The sequence below is a fragment of the Struthio camelus genome, chromosome 1 (assembly GCF_040807025.1).
Source record: "Struthio camelus isolate bStrCam1 chromosome 1, bStrCam1.hap1, whole genome shotgun sequence".
In the NCBI taxonomy this organism is placed as follows: Eukaryota; Metazoa; Chordata; class Aves; order Struthioniformes; family Struthionidae; genus Struthio; species Struthio camelus.
In genome coordinates this window covers 211,532,274-211,560,101 of record NC_090942.1, presented here as the reverse complement: position 1 = coordinate 211,560,101, position 27,828 = coordinate 211,532,274, and the positions used below count along the sequence as shown (strand labels likewise).

The 27,828-nt window shown below is 45.1% G+C and overlaps 1 protein-coding gene across 3 annotated transcripts in view; it reads right to left on the bottom strand.

Annotated features, from left to right (window-relative positions):
- MTMR2 (myotubularin related protein 2) overlaps window positions 1-25,358 on the bottom strand; it is a 62,534-nt gene extending 37,176 nt beyond the window's left edge. Inside the window, exons 1-2 of one of the 3 annotated variants that reach the window (XM_068930425.1) lie at window positions 25,180-25,358; window positions 4,100-4,205 (exon numbers count right to left, since the gene is read on the bottom strand). In XM_068930425.1, coding sequence (XP_068786526.1) covers window positions 4,100-4,205; window positions 25,180-25,262 — 189 coding nt within the window. In that variant the 5' untranslated portion in view covers window positions 25,263-25,358. Of the gene's footprint in view, window positions 1-4,099; window positions 4,206-11,834; window positions 11,864-19,557; window positions 19,614-25,179 lie in introns of those variants that run through there. The other 2 variants (XM_068930426.1, XM_009690179.2) reach the window with 2 other exon arrangements.
- Between the last annotated feature and the right edge of the window lie 2,470 nt (window positions 25,359-27,828).

Here is a 27,828-nt window from a genome sequence, read left to right as displayed (position 1 = left end):
AATTCCAGTCGCTCACTGGGCTGTCCTGGAACGACCATGCTTACGGACAAGAGCATCATTCATTCTCTGGAACCAGCCCTTTGTGCCTTTGTTCTTCTACAGCTTAACGCTCCAGAGAGGAAACGAAGCCCATTTCCCACAGACGCACACGCACAGAGGAGTACAGCCAAAATCAGAACTTGTTCACAGTTAAAATATTTTCCCTCCAATTTTCCTTCTTCTGAGCTGCTCCTCAAGTCCTTCTACCTCACAACTTTGATATTTCTCTAAAGTCTCACCCATTATTGGATTTGGCCCTGATTTCAGGCATGTGTGCAAAGGGATCTGTGCAAACACCACATGCAGACAAAGTACGGGCTATTTCTGCCTGTGTAGCTTTTAGTGCAGTACACCTACAAAACATATAAGGTGTACATCAGTGTGGGAATATAACTGAGCCCAAAGTGGTGACACAGAGAAACATATGCGGCCAAGCCTTCACATGGTGACAGTAAAAAAAAAAAAGGAACTGTTTATTTATTCTCAGTGCTATATCACCCGTTCAAATCTAGTAGTGCCTTTTGTGACCACAGGTCAATTATCTTCACCATCTGGTGGCTTAGTGAATATGGTCTGTAATTTAATAGGAGTCATAGACCACTGCACTGGGAAGGATAATTCACATCACGAAAACCACCTCTGCATTTGGTATGAACTGGGCTTCTTCTGGGCAGTATTGCATGAAGAGTCCCCCCACTCTTCAGTCCGTCACAGGAATACTTATCCTCATACCTCCACACTAAGCCAGGGCTGGAACTGAGCAGCAGGGCGAAGAGGAAAACTCATTCCAGTCCCAAATTACACTGCAGGTGATGAGGTAGATTTTTTTGCATGATTTAGTACTTCCAAGCTAGCATCGTTCACTAACAAAAATGTCGCTTAGCAGCCATAGTAAGAAGGGTGCTTAAATGTACGCTTAAGGTTTAAAAAGTTATGCCTCTCTCTAAACCCAGCTCTTGTTGAACATGTGTTATACATAACCAAAGCCTGACACACTTCCTGCATTGGCAGGGAGATAGTGATGGAAAAGCTCACTGAGGCTAGTTTCAGTGATTTACAGCAAAGGATGGGGAAAATCACATCTTTCTTCAATATGTTTTTCTACTAACAATATACACGTCCTACACAAAACTAGTCTAAAATATTGTGCACTAAAGCTACAGTAAAGTAACACAAAGGTGGCAAAGTCAGTGACTGGCATTTTGGTTAAACCTGAGGGACAGGATTTACCTCAATTTTAGAGCTCTGCATCTGCCAAGTCACCCTGTGCTCTCTTCATAGTCGGAGGAAAAACCTATATGGTTTTCAAATTAGACAAAACTTCACCTTTACTAGAGCACAGCTAAGGCTGGGATCCACTCTGAGCAAGCAGTTGCTGCCCCCCTAATAACACTCACACCATCCTGCAGCAAGGAGTTCTACAGCTTAACTGCATGATGTTCTCACTTACTCATTTGACCTACTGGGGGCATTTACTCAATTCTGAGGTAAAACACATCTTAAATGACCCATTTTTTTCCATTCACCAGAATGGAATTGCAGTTGACTAGCCTGAACGTAAACTAGCCCAAATGAATTCCATTCAGTAAGCTTACGGAAGACATTGATGGCTTCCATTTATTGCCTTAGAAGGAGAAAACTACTTCATGTACCTTCTGTCATTCATCAGTTAGGTATCTTACAAAACAAATCACACGGGTTTGTCTAGAAAGTCTTCAATGCATACACACAATGCATAACTAATTAAGGTTATAGAGGCAACTCTGTTTTTTCCCTTTTCTAACCTTTGAGTCCTGGGCAGGCCACGACAACGCTCTTGCATCTCATGCATAAACCCATCGCAAAAGCACTAATTCCTCTTGTATTAAAGGAGCAAATCTTTTTTTTAAAAAAAAACAACTGTTATTTACTGGAGGGAGCAAACAACAGTGCAGGAAAGGACACATGCTTTGCTAAAGGCTTGTACTATTGTTTGCTGGACCTCAGAGGAATAGCAGGAATCAGGAACTGTGGATCTTACTGCTGTCCTCAAAGAGGAGGTTTAGTGGCCACAAACAGCAATGCCAGGAACACAGATTTGAAGCACTTTTTCTGAAGACTGCACAACTAAGCAGGTGACATGCCCGTCTGCCACAGTGGAGACTTGCTACCAGATTCTTCTCTCTAAGAAGTCAATAATTTGTACGAGAGCCTTGTTGACCACAGAATGGACTAGAAGCAAGGAGCAACATAAGAAAGCCATTGTTAGCAATCGCCAAACTCTGCTTCAGGCTTTCGCTTTACACAATCCAAAACCAAACACAATGGACCTGAACAAAATTTCAAGTAAAGGTACTACTCTTAAGGGAAGTGGCAGCAGACTCCCATGGCCATATCCACTGCTTCCCAACTCCAGGTGGCATGCCGGCAGGGAATCCAAATCTTTGATGAGAACTACTCCAAAGTTTTGAACATGGTAAACTTCAGACTATATCCTATAAATCAACAGCTAACTCAAAATGAAACTCCCTACTGATAAAAGCTAGAACATTAACACCAAAACTTAGGAGCCCGCACAGACATATCCGCCCATAGGCAGATGACAAAATAGTACCTATAGGACTGAGGAACAAGAATCTCACTGTACTTCAATTACCAGGTGCCCAGATCCATAAGAGATATTTAGGCATCTCAGCCCTTTTAGCAATTTTAGCTCTAAGGTATTTTTGAATTTTCACTCTGAATGTACCAAGTATATTTGAATTTCCAACTCATTTTCACTTTCAACTACTTCTATTCTGTTCTTGCCTGATCTGTAACTTATGTTAAAACATATGGCATTGTATTTGCTAAAAATTCCTTTGAAAAGTGCATTCTCTAAATCAATTCTAAACAGCTTCATATTTGAGATCAAGAAGGGGCAGGCGGAAAGAACCTAACAGTGCTTTGTTTTTTATACAGCTAACTGAAGCAGCCAAAAGTTATTTAGAGTTATTTTATGAAGTGAAAATTCTATAAATTGTAGGGGAAAAACAATTTAACCTTACTTCCAGATATCAAAATGCTCACTATACATTAAAAAAAAAAAAAAAACTTTATATAAAACTTACTGTGTAATACTTTGGAGAAAGATTTAGGAAAAATACTGCACATGCGTTCAGTAGGAAATCCCTTGGGTTGTCTCATTTACCTCATTATAGACACACGCGCGCGCGCGCACACACACACAAACACACAAACACACACACACACACACAGAGTGTTAATTGCTCTCCAAAAGAAATCTGCAGGCATAGACTGCAAGAAAATATGTGGGTCCTTCTCCTGGTTCCCTCCTCCCAACAGACACCTACTGTTTCTCTAAAAATTCCCCACAAAAATGATAGTCCTAATTGTAGCTATCACAAAGTGTTTTTCCACAGACACAGAAACTTAATTCCTAAACCCCTTGCTTTCAGCAAGAGACACGTATAGATAGCTTTCACAACTCTGGTGACACCAAAGTAGAACCTTGGATTTTCCATTTACAGATTTAATAATGGACTTAGAAGAGCCTTGTTTGAAACCTTTTCTCTCAGAGCCATTTATTGTAATAGAAGATTATTTTATGAGCTCAGAGATAGCAATCTTTCTGTGAAAGAAGATACTTCCAAGGATTCAGTGTTTACAAACAAATAGGAGTTTTCAAGAGGGAATCTCTCTTACATATACACACTTGGGGTGGGGGGAAGGGGATATAAAACTGGCTGGTTGAGTATCTCCACTTACTTAAAGCATTTAAAAGAAAACGGAGTTCCTTTGAAAATTCATCTCCAAACACGGGTTGCAGAGTCAGCTTTTTGAAGATTAAACAACTTTATAAAGAAGGAAATATGGTAGAGATTAAACTTCAATCTCTATTTCACCTGTTTGACGTTGGGTCCTTTCATGCTTCGGCTACTAAAATTTGGCATGAATCTGAAAGCTGAAATCTTTTTACCATATCCAGACTCAAGTGAGCAAGAAATAGTCTCTGAAGGAACTCATTTTAGCCACAATATTTTTTTTTGTTTTTTTTTTTTTTAAGATAAAACATACATACCCTTAAATCTGGAGAAAAGTTGTCTGTCGAGGTGGAGACCGAGTCGGATGATATTGCAGAAGCAGATTTGGTGTGGGCAGAATGGTCTGAGTGAGAAGTGGAAGCACTATAAAAAGAAACACAACGTATCAGAACCGTGCGTTTTTAAGACTACTCAAAAGGCTACCGATATGGCCAGAGACCCGCTTGCAATCCTATCAGATAATTTTCACGAGTTTCTACCCTTTCCATTGTCAAATATTTTTTCCTCAACAGTGGTTAAAAAGAACCTGCTTTACTTTCTGTTGCTGTGGATTACCAAAGCACACACAATCCCTTACCAAACCTCAGCTCAGACTGAGCCAACACTATGGCAACCACAAACTTGATCAAAACCTAAATCACAGAAACTACGGGCCTCAACTTCAAACTTTCAGATGGGAGATATTAGTGTGCTACAACTGGATAAAAACTGACAGAATCCTGAACACATGCCAGCTCAATTCCAACCACAGCTTTGCAAGGATGGAATAAATTCAGAATAAAAACGCTTTCCCTCACACATAACTTTCCTCCTTCAGGTGTAAGTATAACCCTCAGGACAATTAAAAAGACTCTCCCATTACACCAGCACAACTGTCTGGTAACGCAGAGTGTGATTTGATTAAAAACAAAGTAAAGCTGATTTTTTTTAATAGTTTTTTTTTTTTTTTAGTACAGCTGTAAGCAGTTAAAATAAGCTTCTTTTATGGTATTTTTATGTTGCAACCTCTCCTGGAACCATAATTGCTTAAAATTAGCATTTGATAATAATGCTCTTAAAACGCCATATGACTGTAAAGATCCTCTGTGGTATGCTGTTATTCCCTGAAGCCGTAGAAGATCAATTAATTCCTATGTCCCTTATGGATCCCCACTGACATCGGAAAGGTTTTGCCTGGGTGTAAAGATACTCTTAAGGATCAGCTACTAAGCTCCAAGCCTGGCCTTGGCCAAGGCACAATTCCAGCAGGAGTATTACCATTAGTAGTTGTATTAAATAGACATGTGACAACCTGGAAACAGCTATATCTGAGCTTCCAAAGGGCCTGGAGATCTGTTAATTGTCTCAAAACCGTTTTGCTGCTTAACTGCTGGTAAACAGCCACTGAAAGGCCACAATGTTCCATTTCAATTTCTATTCTTCAGAGTTTGGCAAAGTATTACACAGGCAGTGTTAAAAATATGAGGTACTACAGCAAAATCGGGCTCTTGCTGGGAGTCAGTCCTTTCTCTCCGAGGTTTAAAGAGTATTGGCAACTTCTTAGTGCTGTTAAGTGGAAATTTAGAAATGGAGGTTTTGGGAACAGTAGAAACTTATTTAAAATAAATGATACTGTTGTGTAAAATGAATAGCACAATTCTACTGAATGCATGTACTTGTTGTACATGGTTCAACAGCTAAGCGCTCAGTTTTCCAAGTTACTTAACTCTTGACATGAGTTTGCCAGGCAACACTGCATTTCGGATGGACAGTGCCACTGTGCACACAACGCCGCTCATACTCTCACGACAGCAGAATCGCTGTCCCAGACAGAAAATAATCTGACGCTAAAATAATAAGGACCAAATACGCAAAGCCTCCTCCCTTCAGCCCGTTCTTACAGACTGGTGGGCCTCATATATACACAGACCTCGTGTAAAGTTTCAAATTATAACCAAATTGATGTAACTGTGTGCCGCTGTTGAAAGGGCTGGTCACATTCCCTCTCTTCCTCCTCTCCTCAACCCGGGCTATGCACTGCTACCATCTCCATTGGGCTGGACGAGCAAGCATGTGGACGCAAGGTTCAATTTGCTGGTCTGCCAGGACTGAGAACTACTGATAAACGTGAAGAGAGTCTTCTGTTGAATAACAGGGCTGATCTGATTCATTACATCACCATATAAATCATCAGATCCATTGCACAGGCAGAGGGAGGGAACCTGTATCTGGAGATGGTAAGGAAGATTGAGAACACTTCTGCTCACAGCAGCCTGCAGGCATGCTAAATTAGGCGTAGCATTAAACCACATTTTTACATTTCTTTAGTCGAACCAGCTCAGACCCCTAGATGTATTCTCTGAAAATTCATTTCAGCTTGGTTTCTGTATGTTCAGCCTTCATCTTTCAAGAGTTCACTCTAATATTTTCAACTGTTTAACTAATTTGATTTTATAAAATAAGTAAAAAAAAAACAACACACCACACTTAAGTGTTCTGCAAAGCAGCATCTATCTCCTGTAGATCAACCTGTACAGACATAACACATGAAGTTATAAATTAAGAGTAAATAGATACTGTAGATGCCTTTGCCACTCAATAACAACTCTGACTCTTCTCCCTCCTTATCCACCCCACCTTCTCCCCTTGCAACTTCCAGCCGGGGGAGCCAGAGTTTCAGAATAAATCTTCAAAAGCCATGACTTCAGGTTCTCTCCCTTTTAAAGGCTAGAATTTTGTGTACTTAAATATAGTTTAAAAAGTTATTAAGCCTGCTTAGAGCTTATAAGTCATTAAGCACAGGTGTAAAAAACTAAGCAAGGAACACAGCAGCAGATAACCTGGCCTATGCACTCACACTTCATTTCTGTGGCACAGGAGGGCAACTTACTCACCGAGTGACCATAGCTAAATCACTGAGTGCAGCAGCACTTTAATAGAAATATTTGCATCAAGACTTTCACATCTATTAGCCACTAGAAGCGGAACTGGAAGGGACTTTAATGAGGTACTCTAGTCTCCCCCTCTCTGCCCCCAAGCCAGGACCAGCTACACCCAAACAATTCCCAAGACGTGCCTGTCTAACCTGCTCTTAACAGCTTCCAGTGACGGAAAGTGCTAAACAAAAGGACTAGAAATTCTCCAGTAGTTCTGCTTAAACAACTGCTCTGCCCTTGTATGTTCCCAATGTCTTATTAATGGATAAGCAGTGATTATCTAGTCACTGTAGACCAAAGAGTTTTATGAAATTGTCAATTGATTTTACTTCTACAGGCTGAGGGGTGAACTGATTTATGCAGGGGGAAAAAAAAAAAAGGAGAACCATAATCCACAGCCTGTCTGAGCTGTGAAAGTGTTTTGTGTTTGTTGATCACGCTTGGCTTCAAGTGGGTTTTAATGAAGGAAAGCATTTGCATTTTAGAAGTGGATTTACAAAAGCTCCCAGCATCAGCCTCTCCCTGCCTCTGCCAAAGTCAATGCTAAGGCTCCCCGTGACATCAGCGAGCGCTTTTGGAAAGCCCTGCCTGCACGTACAGTGAACAATGCCACTTGGATTATGCAACCCTGCACAGTATGCATAGGTTGCATACGTTTGGCTCGGGGCCTCTGTTCTCCCCATCAATCGTTTCTACAGGGGCTGAAACGAAACGAAGGAGCGGACGAGCAAACCTCTGCTGCCCCATGGCTCCTTCTCTCTCACCATTGTCGGGCACTTGCACGGCTCCAGCCCTGCTGCTTAGCCAACTAATTAACCCACTGTCCCCGCGATAATATGAGAAGTTTATTAGCTACAGTGGTTTAGTTAGTATAGAGTTTCCCTCTGCTGCTAACACAAAACTCAAAGACTCTCAAGCCTTGTAGTTTAATACTCCTTTGGGCAGAGGAGAAGGGGAGAGCATCCTCTGGCCCACGTGCAAACTTGGAGCAGGGAGATCCGAGCTGCCTCCCCAGCTCAAGCCCTTCTGCATGACCTGTGGCAAATCATTTAGTCCCACTTCTGCTGTAGTTTCTGCACTGTATCACAGCTCTTGCCAATGCAGTCAGGTACGATATTTTTGGCAGCATGACGGGGCAATTCTGCAGTTAGTCTAAAATGCTGAGGACCCCACCAAGGAAGCAGTATTTTCACAGAGAAAGACCTCAGACATCTGCGTTTCATGAGTAAGACATTTCAGGGCAAGACTGAGCGACGGCAACAGCACAAAGGTCAGATGCTACTGTAGGGTTTGGGGCACCTGACAAACATTTGAGAGCACAGGTATATTTGGTCAGGTTTCAGCAAGGGTTAAAAATCAGTGGAACTTTGCCAATTACTACTAGTTGAAGGTTTGGCTCAATGTAACACAATAAACCTGCAAAATGAGAATTTTATCTTCGAACTTCATTAACGTTCGAGGAAACTACATATATTGAGGTTCACAAAATACTTCGAACTCTTTCTAGGGGAAAGAAGTAGACTGTAGATATTCCAGAATGCACGCTGACCCGTGAAAACCAAATACCTCCTGCAGCCTTTCTGCTCCTATGCTGCAGCTCCCCGACATCCTTTCCTGACAGCTAGGTTAAACGGCAAATAGGACCCCCACAACAGTTCAAAGGCACCCTCAGGGAAAGCACCTTATTCCTTGTACCGCTATTGCTGTTTCTCCTCTCCTTCCTCTCAGCCCAAGCAGAAGCAGGAAACAAGTGTGGGATGCAACTAACACTGATGTCAGTCTTTCATCTTAGCAATTATTATTATTATTAAAATGTATTTTCTATGGCTAGATTTTGAATGATAAATAAGATCAGATGATATCTGTGAGCATAACAGTCTTGTATAATATCTGCCTGCATTATTAACCCCTTGGCTATATGGAACACATACATGCAATTAGTACGAGAATTACAATGGAAACGAAGCACAATGACTCAGCTCTTGATACAGTGTTCACTGTTATTATTTCGACTATCCCACACCATGCCAGATGGTTTTCAAACATAATTCAGACTCAGACAGATGCCCTCTAGTGATTCTTGTTTGGGCAATTGAAAGATATTACTGCCTCTGTAGCCTAACTGAAGGTATGCCAGCGTGCTTGGCTTAAACTAACAACAAAGATGGGAAGAAACTGCAGACAGTAGTGCCCGAGACTCGCAAACTCATCCTATCATGCTGTGAAGGTACAGAGGAAATATCTGGGAGGAAAGCAGAGGCAAAGTCTCAGGCCACTTCAAAAAGTATCACGAAACAGCACCTGCCAGAGCCATGTGAGGCAACCTCTATCCTCAGACACTTCTAAAAAGGTGTATAAAAAGGGTAAGGTAAGGTAACTTTAACAGAAGGAGTTTGAATATGAAGCCAGTGCTTTCCTAGACTAGATCAGCAACAGTTTTCCATGGAAGGAAAAAGCACAAATCCAGCTTTTGAAGGTGGTGATCTGACCAAATGAGGCTCTGAGAGGAACACAGTGGAGGTCTGGTAGAAGATAAGCACATGGAGGTCTGGTAGAAGATAAGCACAGAGATGCACAGGAACTGCCAGGGTCAGGCTGTGAAAGATGCAGACAAACATGCCATTTATGCAGGACTGATTTTTCCTCCCTGTATCATTATTCCTAGTGTAGGCAATTTATTACAATATTCTTTGTACTCTAAAAACAATATTTTATTTGTTTTTATACAATATTTTATTTGTCCCCATCCCCCCACCCTCCACAAGAAGGAAATCTCCTAGAATATCTCTAGGAAGAGCTTTCAATGCAAGTCAGACTTAAGGACAACCATGCTATACAGCCTCTCCTGATAGGCTGTGTACCCAGGAAGAAAGTCATGGCAATCGATTTTACTTAGCACATGAAAAAAAAGAAAAAAGAAAACATATTATGAGGGACCATGTGATATGAAGTCAACCATCCTAGCACTTAATTGCTAAGAACAATAATCTGCAAACAAGCATTTTAGAGGTTTGCCTCTTCCTGCTCAGCACGAACATCAAAAAACACACTTCTTCCTAAAGATCAAGAAACAACCCTATGCAAAGAGGGACTGAGTTGCAACTCCCAAAGAAAGCACCCACTGCTAATTTTTGAAGACACTTATTTGGACTTTGAAAACTGAGAAACAGACCTTTGTCTTGCTTCAAAACAAGACATTGGCAAAAGAAAAACAGTAATAAAATGAGAAAGAAAACATCAAGTTCAGGTTCCTAAAGTTCCTATCCTAAATCCACGGTTGGGAAGCTGTGTACGAGTGGAGCACCTGGGACAGAGCACTGGAACCCTGGGGAAAAAATGACGGGACAGAAAGGGCAAACATTTCTGGAAAACAAGCTGTTCAAAAACAAAAGAAAAAAAGCTTTGCATAGGGCTTTAGGACACTTATTTTCTATACAGATGTCTAAAAACACAAACCTGGCTCACTCCTCTAACGCAACCAAAACGCAGTCACTGATGATAAAAGTCAGCTCTCCAACACCTTCTTTATGAATTTCCCTTCCATGCCACTGCAACGAGTAGCTGCTTCTTTGCTTGCAAAGGGGTGCCAATTACCCAGCTGCTAATTGGCATGAGCTGCTCACACCACTTCTTCTGTATCCAATTGTATGTTTTGTTTCAATAGTCACTGAACTGACCTGGAAAACAGGTGATAAAATGCACTACTGTGCTATACAGTTTCAGCCACAGAGGTCATAAATGAGAAAAGCACTGCAGAGTGTAAATTTCCATTTCCTCTCTTCCTGTTTTTGTAAAAGTTTCTCATTATGTACATTCCTAAAAATTAATCAAGGTGAAAACTGCAAATTAATGATGACCAGTGGCAAATACAATTTAATTTGGAAGCTCTAGATGCCAAGAGAGCAGGACCCAATTGGTTCAAATTTACAGCCGGGCCGTGAATGGGTGCACCTGCAGTACTTGGGCACTTCTCTTAAAAGTATAATTATACAGAGGTATCGAGCGCTCCCTGCTCACTTCCCCAACTCAAGCTGACAGCTCTTCCTCTTCAATACTTCAACACTCCTCTTTCTTTCAGAGAACAAAAAAGTAGTACTGAAAAACCTTTTGGGTCATATCACAGCAGAGGGAGACAAACCAGTGCTTGTTCCGCATGCTTATCACTTTTGTCCTAGCTAGTCCCGGCTGAACTGGCCTGGGAAATCCAGCTGTTGCCCACACCAGGATCTCCCATTTATAGCAGCTCTCTGTGGACCTGTGCAAGGCTAAGTGGCTCCTATAGCCCTTATTCGTATGTATATTCCTAAGGGTATTCAGAAGTGCCTTGCAGATCCTTCTTCAGGGAAGTACTTAAGAGAGCAGCCAGTGTCTCAAACAGGACCCAGCAGAAGGGGCAGGTGTTCTGCGCAATGTTTCGCTTTGCCATGGGATTGTAACAAACTCTGCTGCTGTAAATTAAGTTTTAGCCTGCTAACACCCAGTCTGTCCCAGGACAGGAATCCCACTGTGCTAGGCGCTGTACATACCCAAAGCAATAGGCAACCACTCTCCTGAAGAGCTTACACGGACGGACAAAGGAGTATTATCTCCAGCGAGCAGTGACTGGTTCTTCTCAGCAACACAGAAAAACAAAACAGGCTTATCCTACTTAGACTACACCTACCAAAAGAAACTTAATTACACATAAAATGCATCCTTACACTCACAGAAAACACAACACTTTGCTTTTATGCGCATGCAAAACACACAATTGCTACATTGAAGAACTACAGGGAACTCACAGTTTTTCTAAACATTTAAAGATCCCACTTTAACCTCTGCTTGACCTGTAACAATCTCAGAAAGGGAAAAAAGCCATAAACAAATATGCTTTTGAAGGAAAGAAAAGAACCAACTGCCAGGCTTCCTCTGGCATTCAGAAGAGGCAGACAAGTTATATAATATAATAATGTACCCTCTCCATTCAAAAGGGTTGGCAACATCAGAGCTTAACAACAGCTTAAAAAGAAGCCACTTCAGCAAACAAATCATTGTGCGTGTGTATGACAGACCTAAAATAGCCCCCCATGCCACTTGCCTGAATGAAACAGATTCACTTCTGCTGCCAAGCAAACCCGGACTCAATCCGACTGCAACGTTCCAAGGAAAGAAAATGTCATTTTTTAAAAGTTGATCCTTTTAAGTAGCATCCTGGGCTGAATATATAGAACATGTTTTCCCATGAGCCATAAAGAGAATGTCCTTATATTTTGACCGTGAGCAAGCTTTTCTAGGAATGCAAATTTTGCTCTCAATAGTTACACAATGGACTGCAGTGTCACAAGCACTGTTCATGCTCTATTAGTCATTCTTTTATTATTTTTTTTGCATAGAAATTCACAAAAGGCCTACAGTGCGCGTAGAGCACTTGCTAAACAATAGGCTGATTGTTTAAAATATTTGCAAGATTCTAAGAATAGAAAGCCAACACCCAAAGACAAACTGATATGCAGCACATAATTAATAACAGCAAGCAGCCCACAGTATCATGCCTTCATGAGTCAAACAACCCATAAGGTAAAAAACAGGAAGAACCCAGCTATCATAGGCCTAAACCAAGATATTCTGATCACCATGCGGAGGATAACAATAACATGATCTGTAGTCATGAAAGAAACAAAATGGGAATTAGTTTTCTAACAAGCTCCAGCATAGTATGGGATGGTACTCAGCAACAAGAAAGAAACTGGAAAGAAAAAAAAAAATCTTAGATTTCTGCTGGAAATAGACATTTTACCTCTGTTTCAGCAACTACATTTCAACACACATCAGCAGAGTCCAAAATTAGTTCCTACCTCCTGAGAGAAAGCTGATAATCCAGTACTTTGGTCTGAATCCAGTCCCTAATAGAAATATGATTGCCTTGCAAAAACCACCACTAGCGCAAGCAACTTCACCCAGCAGCATTAAGTCATTAAGTTAGGGCAGTGACTGGTGGGCAAGGCAAATGACTCAGCTCTTCTCGGTGAGACAGAGCAGAAAGACAGTCCAGTTATGTTCTGCCCGACTGCTTGTAACAGAGAAGTCTGATAGATTTTCTGGAAATTGCTACGCACCTTTGGGATTGTGACTAAAAGCTTTTGGGTTCCCAGCCACCAGGACAGACCCTTAGCATTGAAAATTAATTAAGATTGGAAAGTGAAGAGGAGTTCAAGGTGCAACCCTGCTTATTATCACTGCTTACTCAAAACGATAACATTGCCTACTACAATAGTGCTCAACCCGCTCATTTATGCGCCCTCCTGCACAATGGGTTATTGCTATATTTTTGGATCATCTGGAGTTGGTCAGAGGGAGCTAGTGGCTTTGTTTTCAAGTAGGAGATGCTGCAGATGGTAGGACTGAATTCAAAGTAAAGAGGATCCGCCTTGAGAAAACAGTATTTCCGGTTTGAGAAAACATGGTCAAGGGAGAGAAGCTGTAGTAATTTAGGCTACAAATGTTCGAAGAAATGCTGCACCATGATAGAAAGAAAGCCACTGGCGAGACCACTAACACATTTACAGCATCTTCAGAGAAGTCTCCTGGAGCCGTGACAGATCAGCATAGCCTGGTCAGACCAGGGCGAAGAAGGTGCTCTCCATGCAGCACGATTGCTTCTAGAAAAAAAGCAACTCAGGAACCCAGATCCAAGAGCTTCCTAGTCCCACAAGACCGTCTGTAACTCTTTGTGTTATCTCAGGAAACAGCAGCTTCCGGGGTCCGTGTTGTTCCAGGGCAGAGAAGTAAGAGACCTGGATAGTGTTGCTGTCTCTTACTTCAGAGCAACCTCAGATTTGCCACAGCACTGCAGTTACCCCCCACAGAAGAAACTGGGCTGGCAACATCTATCTTTTCCTACAGGTACTTTGAGAAATACAGAAAAAAAGTCATTATGGAAATCTCAATTACAGTTCAAAATCGCTCTTACTATTTAGCAGTATATATATTTACCATATACATGTCAACCCACTCCTCTTAAAATATGTTAATCCAGAGTAACAACTGCAAGTAAAAAACGATCCAGATTTTGATGCAAATTCACACATTTCCATGCTAAGTTGCAATAATGACTCCAGAGTCAATGTGAGGAAAGAGAAGCAGAAAAACAGAAACTAATATGTGATCTCAAATCTTTTGTTTGTTTCAAAAGCTTTTTGTTGTTATAGATACAGTAACTTCTTTATATTATTTGTATTTTCTGGCAGAAATTCATAATTTCTAGTTACATGCTAAGACCCAGTTAGGTATGGTTTAACTAAATATATGTATGCTTTCTGCAATTCATGTGCTGCTTCAATTTTTTTGATTGTTGTTTATCACACTATTTAAAAACATCTTGATAAGAAAATAACATGTACTGTCAAAGTATATAAATACAGTCCAGTAAGAGAGAAATGCATCACCTAGCAAAACTGACGTGACATAACACCTCAGTATTATCTCAAAGACACTGTGCAGCAATGTGCTCTGCCAGACTCCACTCAGAAAAGGATCTGAAACAACTAAGTCCTGTCGCCAGCACAGCCCCTGCACAAAGTTGGTCCCTAGTGGAGTCTTAAAGCTAAAATATTTTTCAAGTGTTCAATAATTTGGGGGTTTCATTTCCAGAAATTCAAACTAAGACAACAGGAGGATGTTTTCAGAATCACTGAGCACCTCTTTCTCATCATAACCTCATAACAACCTCCAAAGGAGAGCGCAGCATCTCTGAAGATTGTGGTCCATCAGTTCCCATGTTCAGCACCCACAACTGGGACGAGGTTTCCAAAGAACTCTGTCCCTTTCATGGTCTAAATACAAGGCCCGGTTTTCAAAGTGCTCAGCAACTACTGGCTTTCCATTAAGGCCTGGATTTGCCAAAGGGCTGGGCTCTGCCCTCCTCCACTCCTACCAGTTACGGGGTACCTGTTGAAAATAAAGGTCTTTCAGATTCTAATCGCATACCTCAAAAGGAGACATACAAAGTTAACAAGCTCACCTGAAGACTCTCTGCACATTGGTTTCCAAGTATCTCTAACGAAGGCTAATTTTCTAAGATCACCCACTAGCCACAGCCACTTCTTCCTGACGCTTTTGCTTTCCTCAAACAGAGATTAATGCATGTGAAAAACTAAATGACTTAATGAGCAGTGGGATCAGTGAAGCCTGGATGGGTTCAGCTCCAGATGGTAGATGCTGTCAGTGTCTATGCTCCCACCTAGCTAATGGAAATCCAGTCAGCAGAGTCAAGAAGACCATTTAGCTCCCTCAGAGCAAATACCTGCCTCTGCTCAGCTGGACTGCTCGTGGAGTGTATTGACCACACTGATAACGGTGAAGTTTTAGACACCTCCTTCGCGTGCAGATACGACAGTCTGAACTACATCCTGCCCCTATTTCCAGAAGACGAGCGTCTTGCCGCAGACAAGTTTGTATGTGCTTTTTGTTTTCAACTGAACACAGCCTTTTCAGACATCAGAGGAAGCACAGAAGGGGAAGGAAATGCTAAAATGAGGGACAGAATATTATGAATATCCCCAACTTGAGAGAAGCCTTGGCCTAAAGAACCCATGCACATTCATGACATCTTTCTCATGCAGATAATCCCTTACGCTGAAAAAGGGACAAGCTTTTTCCTGAATGGGAACACTGACATGCTCTCCCTCCCCACATTCATCTTTATTTTAAATACAAAACTTGTTGCAACTTATTACTTTTACTCCTATGTCAAATATGGCTGAAGCTGTCTGAAGTTTACAAAAACTACGAGGGAACAAACTCAGATACACATATACATACAGAAACAGTGCTTAGGAAATCAGGTGACGATTCTTTGATCTCTCCTTAGTTGCCCACATATTTAGTTAACATATAACAAAGAGAAATAAAATGATCTAAGAAATAGCTCCATCCTTTTTTGGAATAGAGAACAAACCCAAACTCAATGCACTTCTTGCCCTTAATGCAACAATAAGGAGGGAGTCCTGCGTTACGTGTTCACATCTGAATTACTCCCTGCAGGCTCTCCTTGCAGTCACTGGGGAGAAACAGAGATGACTCACTGCTCTCCACTGTCTCCAAAAAGAAACCCAGAGAGATTAGCAGAGATCTGTCTCAGAGAAATCTCTAGTGAGATGAGATGAATGTCATCCCGGACGCCTCTGCTTTTCTTTAGGCAAGGTGGAAACAGAAGGTGAAGTCTATAATCAGAATGTGTTTTGGCTAAGGAGGACATCTATCCATCGCATTGGAGGCTGCGGCGACGAGCAGAAGCTATATATGCTCCAGCAGTTTGTAACAAGTGAAGGGCCAAGACTGCTCCACTGGCACAAGTCCCAAGCAGGGACATCCAGCAAGAGTCCTACCCCATTCTCCTTCTCACACTCAGGCATTCAATGACCATTCTGGGTACAAGCTGCTTAATCTTTGAGCAAAAAAAGCTTGGGAAACACTCTCTCGTGAACTGTGGGGGCTCACTTTCAGGGCAAAAGTGCGATGTCCGTTCTTAGACTGAACGACATAGACTGAATTTTCAAGAGCAGCCTACTCCAGAAAGCCACTTAAGCAAAACAGGTGCACAACATGCTACATTTTTCCTTTCTGTACCACGGGTGTTCTGCTTACCAATAAGAAGGTGCCTATTGGTTTTCATTTTTCAAAATTATCCACTGGTTAAATCAACCTCTACTCTGATAATTGATTTACACTGTCATCCTTCAGCAGGTCATCTTTGGTACTATGGGCTTCAGTCATCTCCCACTACCCGTCCTCCACAGCAGCTAGACAGGCTCTATAATCTTCCATATATAATCAGCTCATTCACAGGCTCCAACTCATTCACAGGCAGAGTTAGCTGAAAAAGCTAAAGACGTTAGTCCTTCTACCTGTCTCTGCAATCTCTCCCTTTCAGAAGGCTACCATCTCATAGCAGAGATACTAACTGAAATCAACAATGGGATTTCATAACTCAGCAATAAAAAATAGTAAAAATGCTTTATTCTCACTAAAGGCAGGACGTATCAATGAGGCTGTGGTTCAGAACGACAATAATTCAGATCTTAGGACTTTCTGTGCCAGAAAAAAAACCCAAACACTTTGGTCACAAACCAAGTCCTGATCAGATCATTTCACCAGTTATGGTTCAAAACCGTACTGAAGAGTTAACTTTTGCACCCACGTAGCCCTTGCTAGTAACAGGGCAGTACTAGCTTTGTACTGAATCTACAAGGTCTCAGGAGTGAGGCCTGTTCTGACTGAATTTTTCTTAGTCTCCATGCAGTTTTGTTTCACTTGGTTGACCTGCGACAGCAACCTCTCTAATCAACCAGGTGTCTATGGCTGATTTATTTGACTTTCTTCATCTTTGTACAGTACAACCACAGCTTTATTTAGATAGCAGTAACAAGCAGTTATTCTATGGAGAATGAGATATTTATGACTGTACCGTAACGATGTAGTGTGCAGCAATACAGGCCTGGTATGAGAGCAAAGACCTTGAGAAGCAGAGAGACAGGCTGCAGCACAGCAGAGCACAGGCATGGGATGATAAGTAATGGGGCACGGGCTGGCCCTGGGTACCCCACGGCTATAAAAAAAACTCATCAGCGGTCAGTTAAAGAAATGGAGACCTGGAGCTGGACAAAACTGGTGTTAGGGGTAACAAAGAGAACAAAGAATTAGTATGTAATATCCATAAAAGGAGGAATACAGAGTAAAATCAAATGTAACACAAAACTGCAGACCAGTGAAGAAAAAGGGGTAAAAGCATGCTAGGAAGCATATAGAAATGACCCAAGTGGATCCTAGAGAGTGGAAGAGGAAACCATCAAGATGAACACCATATTCCTCCCAGCAAAGGACTCCGGATGCTGATGTTACAACTCGCTTTTACACTCTACTACTACCACCACGAGAATGAAACCACCAACTTTAGGACACAGAGGAGCAGCAGAAGGGTGTGCAAAACCCGAGCAAAAGGGACAGAAACCAAGTGGTAGATGTATAATAATCTTAACTGCATTATTATTCTCTTTCTGTAACAATTAGATTTGGGATAATAATGACAATAAATTTTTGGCTATATATATATATGTACATATACATACATACACATGTATGTATGTATATATGTATGAAAAAAGTGTGCTTCCTTTTTGCCCATAAACAAAATTTTCAGTGTAGCACTTTGTACTGGCAAGCAGTCTCTTTACAACACAGTAAATTGCTCCAGATAAAAATCTTGTTTTATTCTAGCTGTGTGGCCCGTCTTTTCTTACCAAAAAAGACAGAAAACTACCATAAACTCCATATTGTGTTCTCTAGCTAATTCACTAGAAATACAGTCCTGCACCTACACCTGACCTAGACCAGATTTGAACTACTGGGTGATCTGACATTAACATTTCTAGAGCCAGGGCTGGATGACTACAGAAAGGCTACTTCTATAAAGGAGGGGCACTTGTGCTGAGCTAAAAAAATGACTAAAACATCACTTCGGAGGGGTTATGAACTAGAAAACTGCTAACGCTTTCTCTTCATCAAATACACTGGAGTTCAAAAAGCAATAGAAAAGAATTCATGTAGCAGAAAAGACAAGAGAGAAACAAGGAGAAGAGCTACCTTCAAATCACTGGAAAATTACTGAGTGAGGAAATTGTTTCCTCGCTCAACAGAAACTACAGATGGTAGGAAAAAGAAAAATAAATACTTAAAAAGTTCCACTGGTTTTTCTTGTTGGCTTGCACTGAATTTTTCTTCAATTAGCTCCTAGATGGTTACTGTGGTTATAAAACAATCATACGTTTTTTAGTTAAAAACAAAGACTGGGATAATTACTGAGACAGTCTCCTCTGTTCTCTCACTTCCTTGGGTTACCCCACGCTGCTCTACAAACCAAGCGCTTCATTACCTTCCCGCCACCCTCCTCTCTATGCTCTCTTTCCCTAAGAGTGCTTTCACAGCCTTCCCAGGGACAAGTGACAAGACGACTTTTCTCATGTCCCCTTTTACAACTCCATCTTGTATATGACACCTTATGAGAGTGACCTCTGGAAGGTTTCTACGACTTTTTTAATGTGTGCTTGCTGTTTTTTTCCTCAGCTAAGCTTTCTGATAACATAAGCTATTTTAGGTATGGATCAGGTCTCTTTTTATACCATCTGATACCCTCAGGACTGAAAAAAACAGTAACAGTAAAGCAGGGTATCAGGAAAAGACTCATGAAAGAGAAGCTGTGGCCTATCGATTCTGCTGAGCCATCCAAGAGGTTGTGCTATGACCTTTCTAAATGCAGTTCTTACCTTTGTACGTGAGCTATAAAAGAATTAGCAAAGGAGGGAAAAAAGACTATAAAAATATCAGAGAACCAAATAATTGTTCAAGGTAGAGGTTAACATATAACTGAAGTCACAGCAGAAAGACGATAACTTCACACAGGAATTGTGCAATTCAGCATTGTCAAGTCTTAGAAATCTTAAAATTCAGGGTCTGTAATTGTGTTTCTGCTGTAAATAGCCTGTAGCTAAGGACCTACGCATAAAAGTTCAAACTGTCTGGCAAATAAACCGTAAGCCAACATAATATTACCAACTCTCTTCAGAAAAGGTAGTACTTGATAGGACCCGAGAGACTTGTGCTCCAGTCCTAGCTTTACTTCTCACCAGCTGTCAGATCCTGCCTCATCTCTCCACAGCAGTTTTTCATCTCATCCTTAGACTTTCTCGCTCTTCTCCCAATCTCTCAGCAAGGGGTCTCAGCGCTCCACTGCATGTCCCGTCCCAGAGCTTAGTAAAATTACCTACCAGGTATTTGTAAAAATAGAGTAGTCCTGGTTTAAGCACATTTAAATAGCAAGTCCCTGGCTCTTCAGTACGGAAGTCATCTACTTCTGTATTGGTACAGTAGCTAGAACCACGGCACCCCAAGGCCTCTAAACAGAAATATAACATTGATTACAATACAAGAAACAGGTAAGTGTCAACTGTATTTTATATTCTCAAATGGAATTTTTTCCTTTTATACGCACTTCTATTGCATGGCTAGAGCGTGAACAAAAGAGATCTGTGCGCGCCTGACAGAGGAAATTTTCTAAGACTGAAGGTCTCACGCTCCAAGACAAGCAGAAATGTTTTCTGCTGAATGCAGGAACTGACACACGAATATCAAAGATCGCCCCTAAAAACAATTACTGAGTTCTTCAAAGGTAGTAGTTTAATGTATGCAATGCACTTGTGAAAAGAAAGATGTAAAGCCTTTTCGAGTGAATGTTATTTTCATGATTTTCTGCCCCAAATCCCAAAACTGCTCTTCCCAATACAACAGCATATGAAAAAAATACCTCAGAATGGACTTCAGTTGCAAATAAGTGTTATAAATTATCACACTCATATCAAAATTAATGACAATGAGCCTGTCTGGAGCTGCTAATTGGTTCTAGGCATAGTGTTAAGTTTCTCAGACGCAAAAACCAGCTCATTATCAACACTCAGCCAGCAATGTACTTGTTTTTCATGGTAACAACTCTTCAAGAAATCCTGCTTCACACATATAAGAAATCAAACGCAAGAAGTGCTCCCAAAGCCCATGAAGAAAATGACAGCTACTCGCATTTCACTGAGCACCAGAACTGGCAAAAATCTTCCCTTTCAAACTATAACTTCAATGATTCATCACAAAACAACTCAATCAGCAAACCTCACACATCTGGTAGCAATGTGGTGCTAGCAGGCCTTCCTCAGCCAACAGCTTACAGACCCAACTCCTTCCAGCATTACTCTCACCCATGGGGAAAGAATTTCTTCAATGTGACCTTAAATCAGAGCAGGTATTGACAGGACCTTATTTGAGACAAACAGGGAAGCTCATACCTCATGGAGCTATTGCTTTGACAGACCTTGCTGCATTGATTTACAGACTTTATGTTTTCAGAGTTATCCCTGCAAAAAGAAGGATAAGGAGCATGATTATTTTCATATGCTTAAGCCAAAGCATAATGCATAGGATCCCTTGTGTCTGCAGACCTCTACAGACGAACCACCAGTGGAAAGGTGGTAACAAGCAAAAAGAAAGTGGTAACATCACACGCTGCTACAGTCACGCTCGCAGGGAACATCTGCCCGCTGTCTTATCTCTTACTTTTGTCTTATACTAAAGGTGAAATATCATTGACATCTCCTACAGCAGTTTCTTTACAGTAGAATCACCTCCACACTCTTGCACAGGCAACACAAATTTTCCTTCAGCTGAGTAAGAGAAAGACCCTCGACGATACATAGGACTATTGGTCATACTGGACGGCAATCAACTTTTCATACAATATTTTGGAGGTACACAAAGAAACTAAGGCCTATAATCACACAGATTCCACAAACAATTGCCTAATTGCCTTTAAGGGAAAGCAAATCTCTTAGCATAACGTATTTCCTAAAGGCATGTGTTCTGCTAAAATCATACACAGCTATGTCTGTTTTTCCCTTTCAGAAAAGGAAAAATTATTGCAGAATTTTGCTGGCTGCTGTTTTGAATTCCAAAGGTCAGAGGGTCCGTATGCAAATTAAAAGAAACAACTCTATCTATAAATTCATTTTAAGAGTGGTCTTTGAGGAGTATTCCAAAGAGGTTGGATTACCTAGCACAGCCGAAAGGGGTTCCTCACTGACCCAGGATCCCAAGGCCCCTCTGAAGATATAAAACCAGACTTTAACACTAAACAAAGCTTGCTGTTCTGGACGTAACCATGCTGTACCTCATCAAAGGTGACATTAGATGCAGTGATTTACCTTGCTCCTCTTTGTCTCCTGGGTCGTGCCTGGCCTGACTCTGCAAATACACAAGTGCTCTTTGGAAACTGCTACTGAAATACTACCACAGCTCTTTGCGAGTTGTTGGCTCATGGTCATCTGTCTTCCCCAAGACCAGAATCCAAGGGGAATGTCCACCCTAAATATTGACCTTTGGAAGCCATAGAGAGTTGCAGAACCCAGTCCTGCACCACCCAAAACCAGCAATAAGTGAGACTGCTCAGCCCTGAGCAGTATAGCTGTTTTAGCATAAGTACAAGGACAGTTGCGCTAATTAGCCATGACCTGCTCATTTGGAACTACCTCAGTATTTCTACACAGAGCTAGGGATTTTTTTAACATGTAGAAACAGCTATACTGCAAGTTTCAAAGAGTTTTTCAAATGTTTTTATGGTTGGGGCAGAAAGCAGATAACACATTTGTTCCCTTGTGTTACTCGAGGAACACAGGTAGTCCACATTACCACGGTCTACTAGAATATCAAAGCAACTTTTCTTGCCAAATGCCACCATTACCCTATCCCATGTTCATTATTCAAAGACAAATAAGCATACTAATGCATATTCTTTAAGGCACTTATTCATGTGAGCAACCTTACACGTGTGTAAACTCTATCACGCATGTCTCCTTTGCAGACTTACATCTTAAGTATCTCTCTTCAAAAGTATGAAACTGATTTAACTTCTGAGCTGGAGCTGAAAGACACTCAACAACGTATAGCTGGATACTTCTGATACAAGCACCTTTTGCTTTTCCAGGTCTTCTAGTCTTGCATAAAACAAGACAGCCAAAGACAACTCAACAAAGCTCCACATTTCTAGGTAACTGTGAATTTGGGATGAGTGAACTTCTGCTCATTTTTCTGTTGTTGTTGCTTTTAAATAAAATAGATTATAATAACTGATGATAGCACTCTCGCAATTCATTGTGCTCCTCATACAATCCCCAAAGCTAACTTATTAAAAGAATAATTTAGTGCAAATGTGTCACATCACTATAGTCATAGGTTAACAATTGAAAGTTGTTTAGACCTCAGTCACAAAGAGAGGAAAATGAGTATTGGTTCAATGCATACAAATAGCCCTATTAGCTTCGGAGGGATTGTTCAAGGTACAGAAAATCAGACAGCACTATAGCTTTAATGAAAATAAAATCTAAAAAAGACTGAAAATGGACAACAGATCTATCGTCCGTTTCACAGGAAAGTTATTTATTTGTGTAAAAGTATCCCTGGATTTGTAGGGGGAGATGTAGGGAATAACAAACATTCTGAAGGTCACTAGGCATCTCTCATTACAAGAGCCTTTACTTTCTTATGTTTTTGCCCTAATCTTAACAATTTCAACTAAAATGTTTCATAGTGTACATCAACTCAAGATGCGTTTTTATCAATAACTGCAGGTGAAAAACTTTTATCGGTTTCCATGACTGGTTAGAGAAAAAATATATTTTGTTCAGAATACATCAAAAAAATTGATCAGCTTTCTTCTAGGAGTTCTGGATGTTGGAACACGGACTCAAAATTTTGAAAGTCTTTGGATCTGCTTTTTAGAAATATACCCAATAGAAATCTACCCAAGAAATACACCCAAATTTTAACCCTTGCAGGACTTGGAGGTCGTAGTCTGCACAAGCTCAACAGAGACAGATTTATCATCTCAGTTTCCCAATGATTCCATCTGTTCAGCGCACGCTCCTGAGAGGCTGCACAGGATTTTCCTTGCAGCTGTTGGCTGCTGCAACCTCGGATTTAAGCTCTTTTTTTCATGTCCAAAACCCTCAGTGTCTCTTACACTATCACTGACCTCCAGATGGGTCCAGAGCAGAGGGGGAAAAGAAGAGTATTCTAGGGCAGTGAGGTATGGGGGAAAAGAGGCCTCCAGGCATCCAGCAGGGCACAGGTGAACTCCACAAGGAAACTGATACAAAGAGTAGAGAATAAAACAATTTCATTAAGAAGAGTGAAAAGAGGCTGAGGAGTCATGGAGGACTTGGAAAGGAAGAACCCTGGGTACAAGCTGGGGACTGCCAGCACCTGGGGAGCAGCTCTGAGGCTTGCAGGACAGTAAGCTGACCGTGGCCCTGCAGCGTGCCCTGGCAGCAAGGGAGGCAACACCACCCTGGGCTGTATAAACAGGAACAGAGCCAAGAGATCCAGGGAAGTGACTTGTTAGACCTCAGCTACATACTGCATCCAGTTTGGGGACCCCCAGTACAAGAAAGGCACTGACAAACTCGAGAGATTTCAGGGGAGGGCCACTGAGATGGTGAGGGCTGGAGCCCTTGCCCTGTGAGGAGAGGCTGGAGGAGCTGGGCTTGTTCAGCCTGGAGCAGGGGGGCACCTGACAGCAGACTGCTGGTGCCTATGGGGAGGTCATTGGGAAGGCAAAGCTAGGCTCTTCACAGCAGTGCATGGTGGGAGGATGAGAGATGGCAGGCACAAGCTGAAACACAGGACGTTCAGACTGGATATAAAAAGCTTCTTCCCCATGAGGACACCGAAGAATTGACACAAGGTGCCCAGAAACATCATGCGGTCTCTGTCGGAGGTTTTCAAGACCTGACTGGATCAAGCCCCGAGCAGCCTCGTCTGATCTCACAGCTGACTGAGGGGATCCCGAGGCCTCTTTCTTCCCATCCTGTGATCCTGAGACTTCACCAGGGAGAAGGCAGCAAGGACTAGACTGAACAAACTTTATGCGCTAGGTCCTTCTCTCTGCCAGGGCTTACCACAAAATCCAGGATTCTCCCATCGCCATTCCTCTTCCATCAACCAACGTCTATCCTTCCCCACTATCGTACATGGACCCCCTACAAAACTAACTCACAACCCAAACACGATGCACTTTTGAGTCAAAAATTTCAAACCTCACTGATGAACTGAAGTGAGTAAAAGGAAAGGGATGTCTCTTCTCAGTTTCTGTGGTTTAAAGACCTTGGAAATTGCCCACACAGCATTAAAATAAAAGAAGTCATTAAGACTGCAAACTCATGCCTTCAAAAAGCTGGGAGGACAAACCTAAAGGGTCGGGGTGCCCCCAGGAACTCTGCTACTGAAAAACACAGAATAAGGCCTAGCTTGGATACACCAGTGCGAAGGCAGGCAGGAGGGAAACGCGCCTCGAGGGACCTGACACCGCACGAACCTGACGCCTTTAGCGCCCTTCCCGGCTTCCCAGCAAACGCTTACTTTTATTGCGTATTTGCTAAACCCACTACACACGCCTAGGAACCAGAGCACAGCTTTGGTTAGTCAGAGAGCGTTTTATCTCCATGCGGCTGGGGCAGGGCATCTTCTTCTCCGTCCAAACGCTTAAGAAGACAACCCGGCGTAGCAGGGCCGTGACACCCGCCTGCCCCGCAGCGCAGCGCGCCCCACCGCCGCGGCGGCGGCCCCCGAGCCGCCTCCCCCAGGGCGCCCCCAGCCCTCCCGCCTACCCAAAACGGCACCAGCTCCACCCTCTTGACGGTTGTTTCCTGCTCCCCCCCCCCCATATTGAATCATGAAAGCCCCCTCGAGCCGCCGAGCCCCGAAGGAAGGCCGCGGAGGGGCGAGAGGAGGTGCCCCCCCCTCCCCCGCCCCGCGGCCCCCCGCGCAGGGGCCGGGCCGCGGCGCGCCGTTACCTGGAGAGGGAGTCGCCGCTGGGCGGCCGCGCCGCCGCCGCCCGCCCGGCGCCCAGGCTCTCGCAGCTGGAGCTCTCCTCCATGGCGGGCGGCGGGGCGGCCCGCGGCCGGCGGCTGTCAGCCCAGCGGCGCCCGCCTGCCGGCACAGGAAGCGGCCATGTTGGCCCGGCGTGCCGTGCGGGCAGGGGCGGGCGGGCGAGGGCCGGGCCGCGCCGCCGCCGCCGCCGCCGCCGCCGCCGCTTCTCCCCGCCGGGCGACGCCCGGGGGCAGGCGGGGAGCGCGGGGCGGGCAGGGCCGTCCCGGCCGGGGCCGCCTGAGGGCGAGGGAAGCGCGGCCGGGGCGCTGGGGGCAGGGGCTGAGCGCGGAGGCTGGGCCCGGCTTCCCCACGTCCCCGCTGCTGTATTCCCGAGGTGAAACAGGCAGGGGGAAAAGGGAACCAGATTCAGCCCTCCCGCAAGCCCGGCTGCGCCGCTGGTGCCCCGACTGCGGTGCGACACCCCCGTCCCCACACGAGGGAGAGGTCGCGGTGCGACACCCCCGTCCCCACAGGGGGAGGTCGTGGTGCGACACCCCCGTCCCCACAGGGGGGAGGTCGTGGTGCGACACCCCCGTCCCCACAGGGGGAGGTCGCGGTGCGACACCCCCGTCCCCACACGAGGGAGAGGGCCATGGTGCGACACCCCCGTCCCCACAGGGGGGAGGTCGTGGTGCGACACCCCCGTCCCCACAGGGGGGAGGTCATGGTGTGACACCCCCGTCCCCACAGGGGGGAGGTCGTGGTGCGACACCCCCGTCCCCACACGAGGGAGAGGGCCATGGTGCGACACCCCCGTCCCCACAGGGGGGAGGTCGTGGTGCGACACCCCCGTCCCCACACGAGGGAGAGGTCGTGGTGCGACACCCCCGTCCCCACAGGGGGAGGTCGTGGTGCGACACCCCCGTCCCCACACGAGGGAGAGGTCGTGGTGCGACACCCCCGTCCCCACAGGGGGGAGGTCGCGGTGCGACACCCCCGTCCCCACACGAGGGAGAGGGCCATGGTGCGACACCCCCGTCCCCACAGGGGGAGGTCATGGTGCGACACCCCCGTCCCCACACGAGGGAGAGGTCGCGGTGCGACACCCCCGTCCCCACAGGGGGGAGGTCACGGTGCGACACCCCCGTCCCCACACGAGGGAGAGGGCCATGGTGCAACACCCCCGTCCCCACAGGGGGGAGGTCATGGTGCGACACCCCCGTCCCCACACGAGGGAGAGGTCGTGGTGGGACACCCCCGTCCCCACACGAGGGAGAGGTCGTGGTGCGACACCCCCGTCCCCACAGGGGGAGGTCATGGTGCGACACCCCCATCCCCCCAGGGGGGAGGGCCATGGTGCGACACCCCCGTCCCCACACGAGGGAGAGGTCGTGGTGCGACACCCCCGTCCCCACAGGGGGGAGGTCGTGGTGCGACACCCCCATCCCCCCAGGGGAGAGGGCCATGGTGCGACACCCCCGTCCCCACACGAGGGAGAGGTCGTGGTGCGACACCCCCGTCCCCACAGGGGGGAGGTCGCGGTGCGACACCCCCGTCCCCACAGGGGGGAGGTCGTGGTGCGACACCCCCATCCCCCCAGGGGAGAGGGCCATGGTGCGACACCCCCGTCCCCACAGGGGGGAGGTCGTGGTGGGACACCCCCGTCCCCACACGAGGGAGAGGTCGCGGTGCGACACCCCCGTCCCCACAGGGGGGAGGTCATGGTGCGACACCCCCGTCCCCACAGGGGGGAGGTCGTGGTGCGACACCCCCGTCCCCACAGGGGGGAGAGGTCGCGGTGCGACACCCCCGTCCCCACAGGGGGGAGGTCATGGTGCGACACCCCCGTCCCCACACGAGGGAGAGGTCGTGGTGCGACACCCCCGTCCCCACACGAGGGAGAGGTCGTGGTGCGACACCCCCGTCCCCACACGAGGGAGAGGTCGTGGTGCGACACCCCCGTCCCCACAGGGGGGAGGTCGCGGTGCGACACCCCCGTCCCCACACGAGGGAGAGGTCGTGGTGCGACACCCCCGTCCCCACAGGGGGGAGGTCGCGGTGCGACACCCCCGTCCCCACACGAGGGAGAGGTCGTGGTGCGACACCCCCGTCCCCACAGGGGGGAGGTCGTGGTGGGACACCCCCGTCCCCACACGAGGGAGAGGTCGCGGTGCGACACCCCCGTCCCCACAGGGGGGAGGTCGTGGTGCGACACCCCCGTCCCCACACGAGGGAGAGGTCGTGGTGCGACACCCCCGTCCCCACAGGGGGGAGGTCGTGGTGGGACACCCCCGTCCCCACACGAGGGAGAGGTCGCGGTGCGACACCCCCGTCCCCACAGGGGGAGGTCATGGTGCGACACCCCCATCCCCCCAGGGGGGAGGGCCATGGTGCGACACCCCCGTCCCCACACGAGGGAGAGGTCGTGGTGTGACACCCCCGTCCCCCCAGGGGAGAGGGCCATAGCACGACACCCCCGTCCCCACAGGGGTTCCTCTCTGTAGTTCAGCCGAACAAGAACGCCATTCCTAAAAGTGGGAAAATTTTCTTTCTTTAATATCCACATAAAATTATCTTATTTTTTTCTATTACATGAGCACATTAGAGGCACAGCTAAGGTCCCCTGTTGTGCT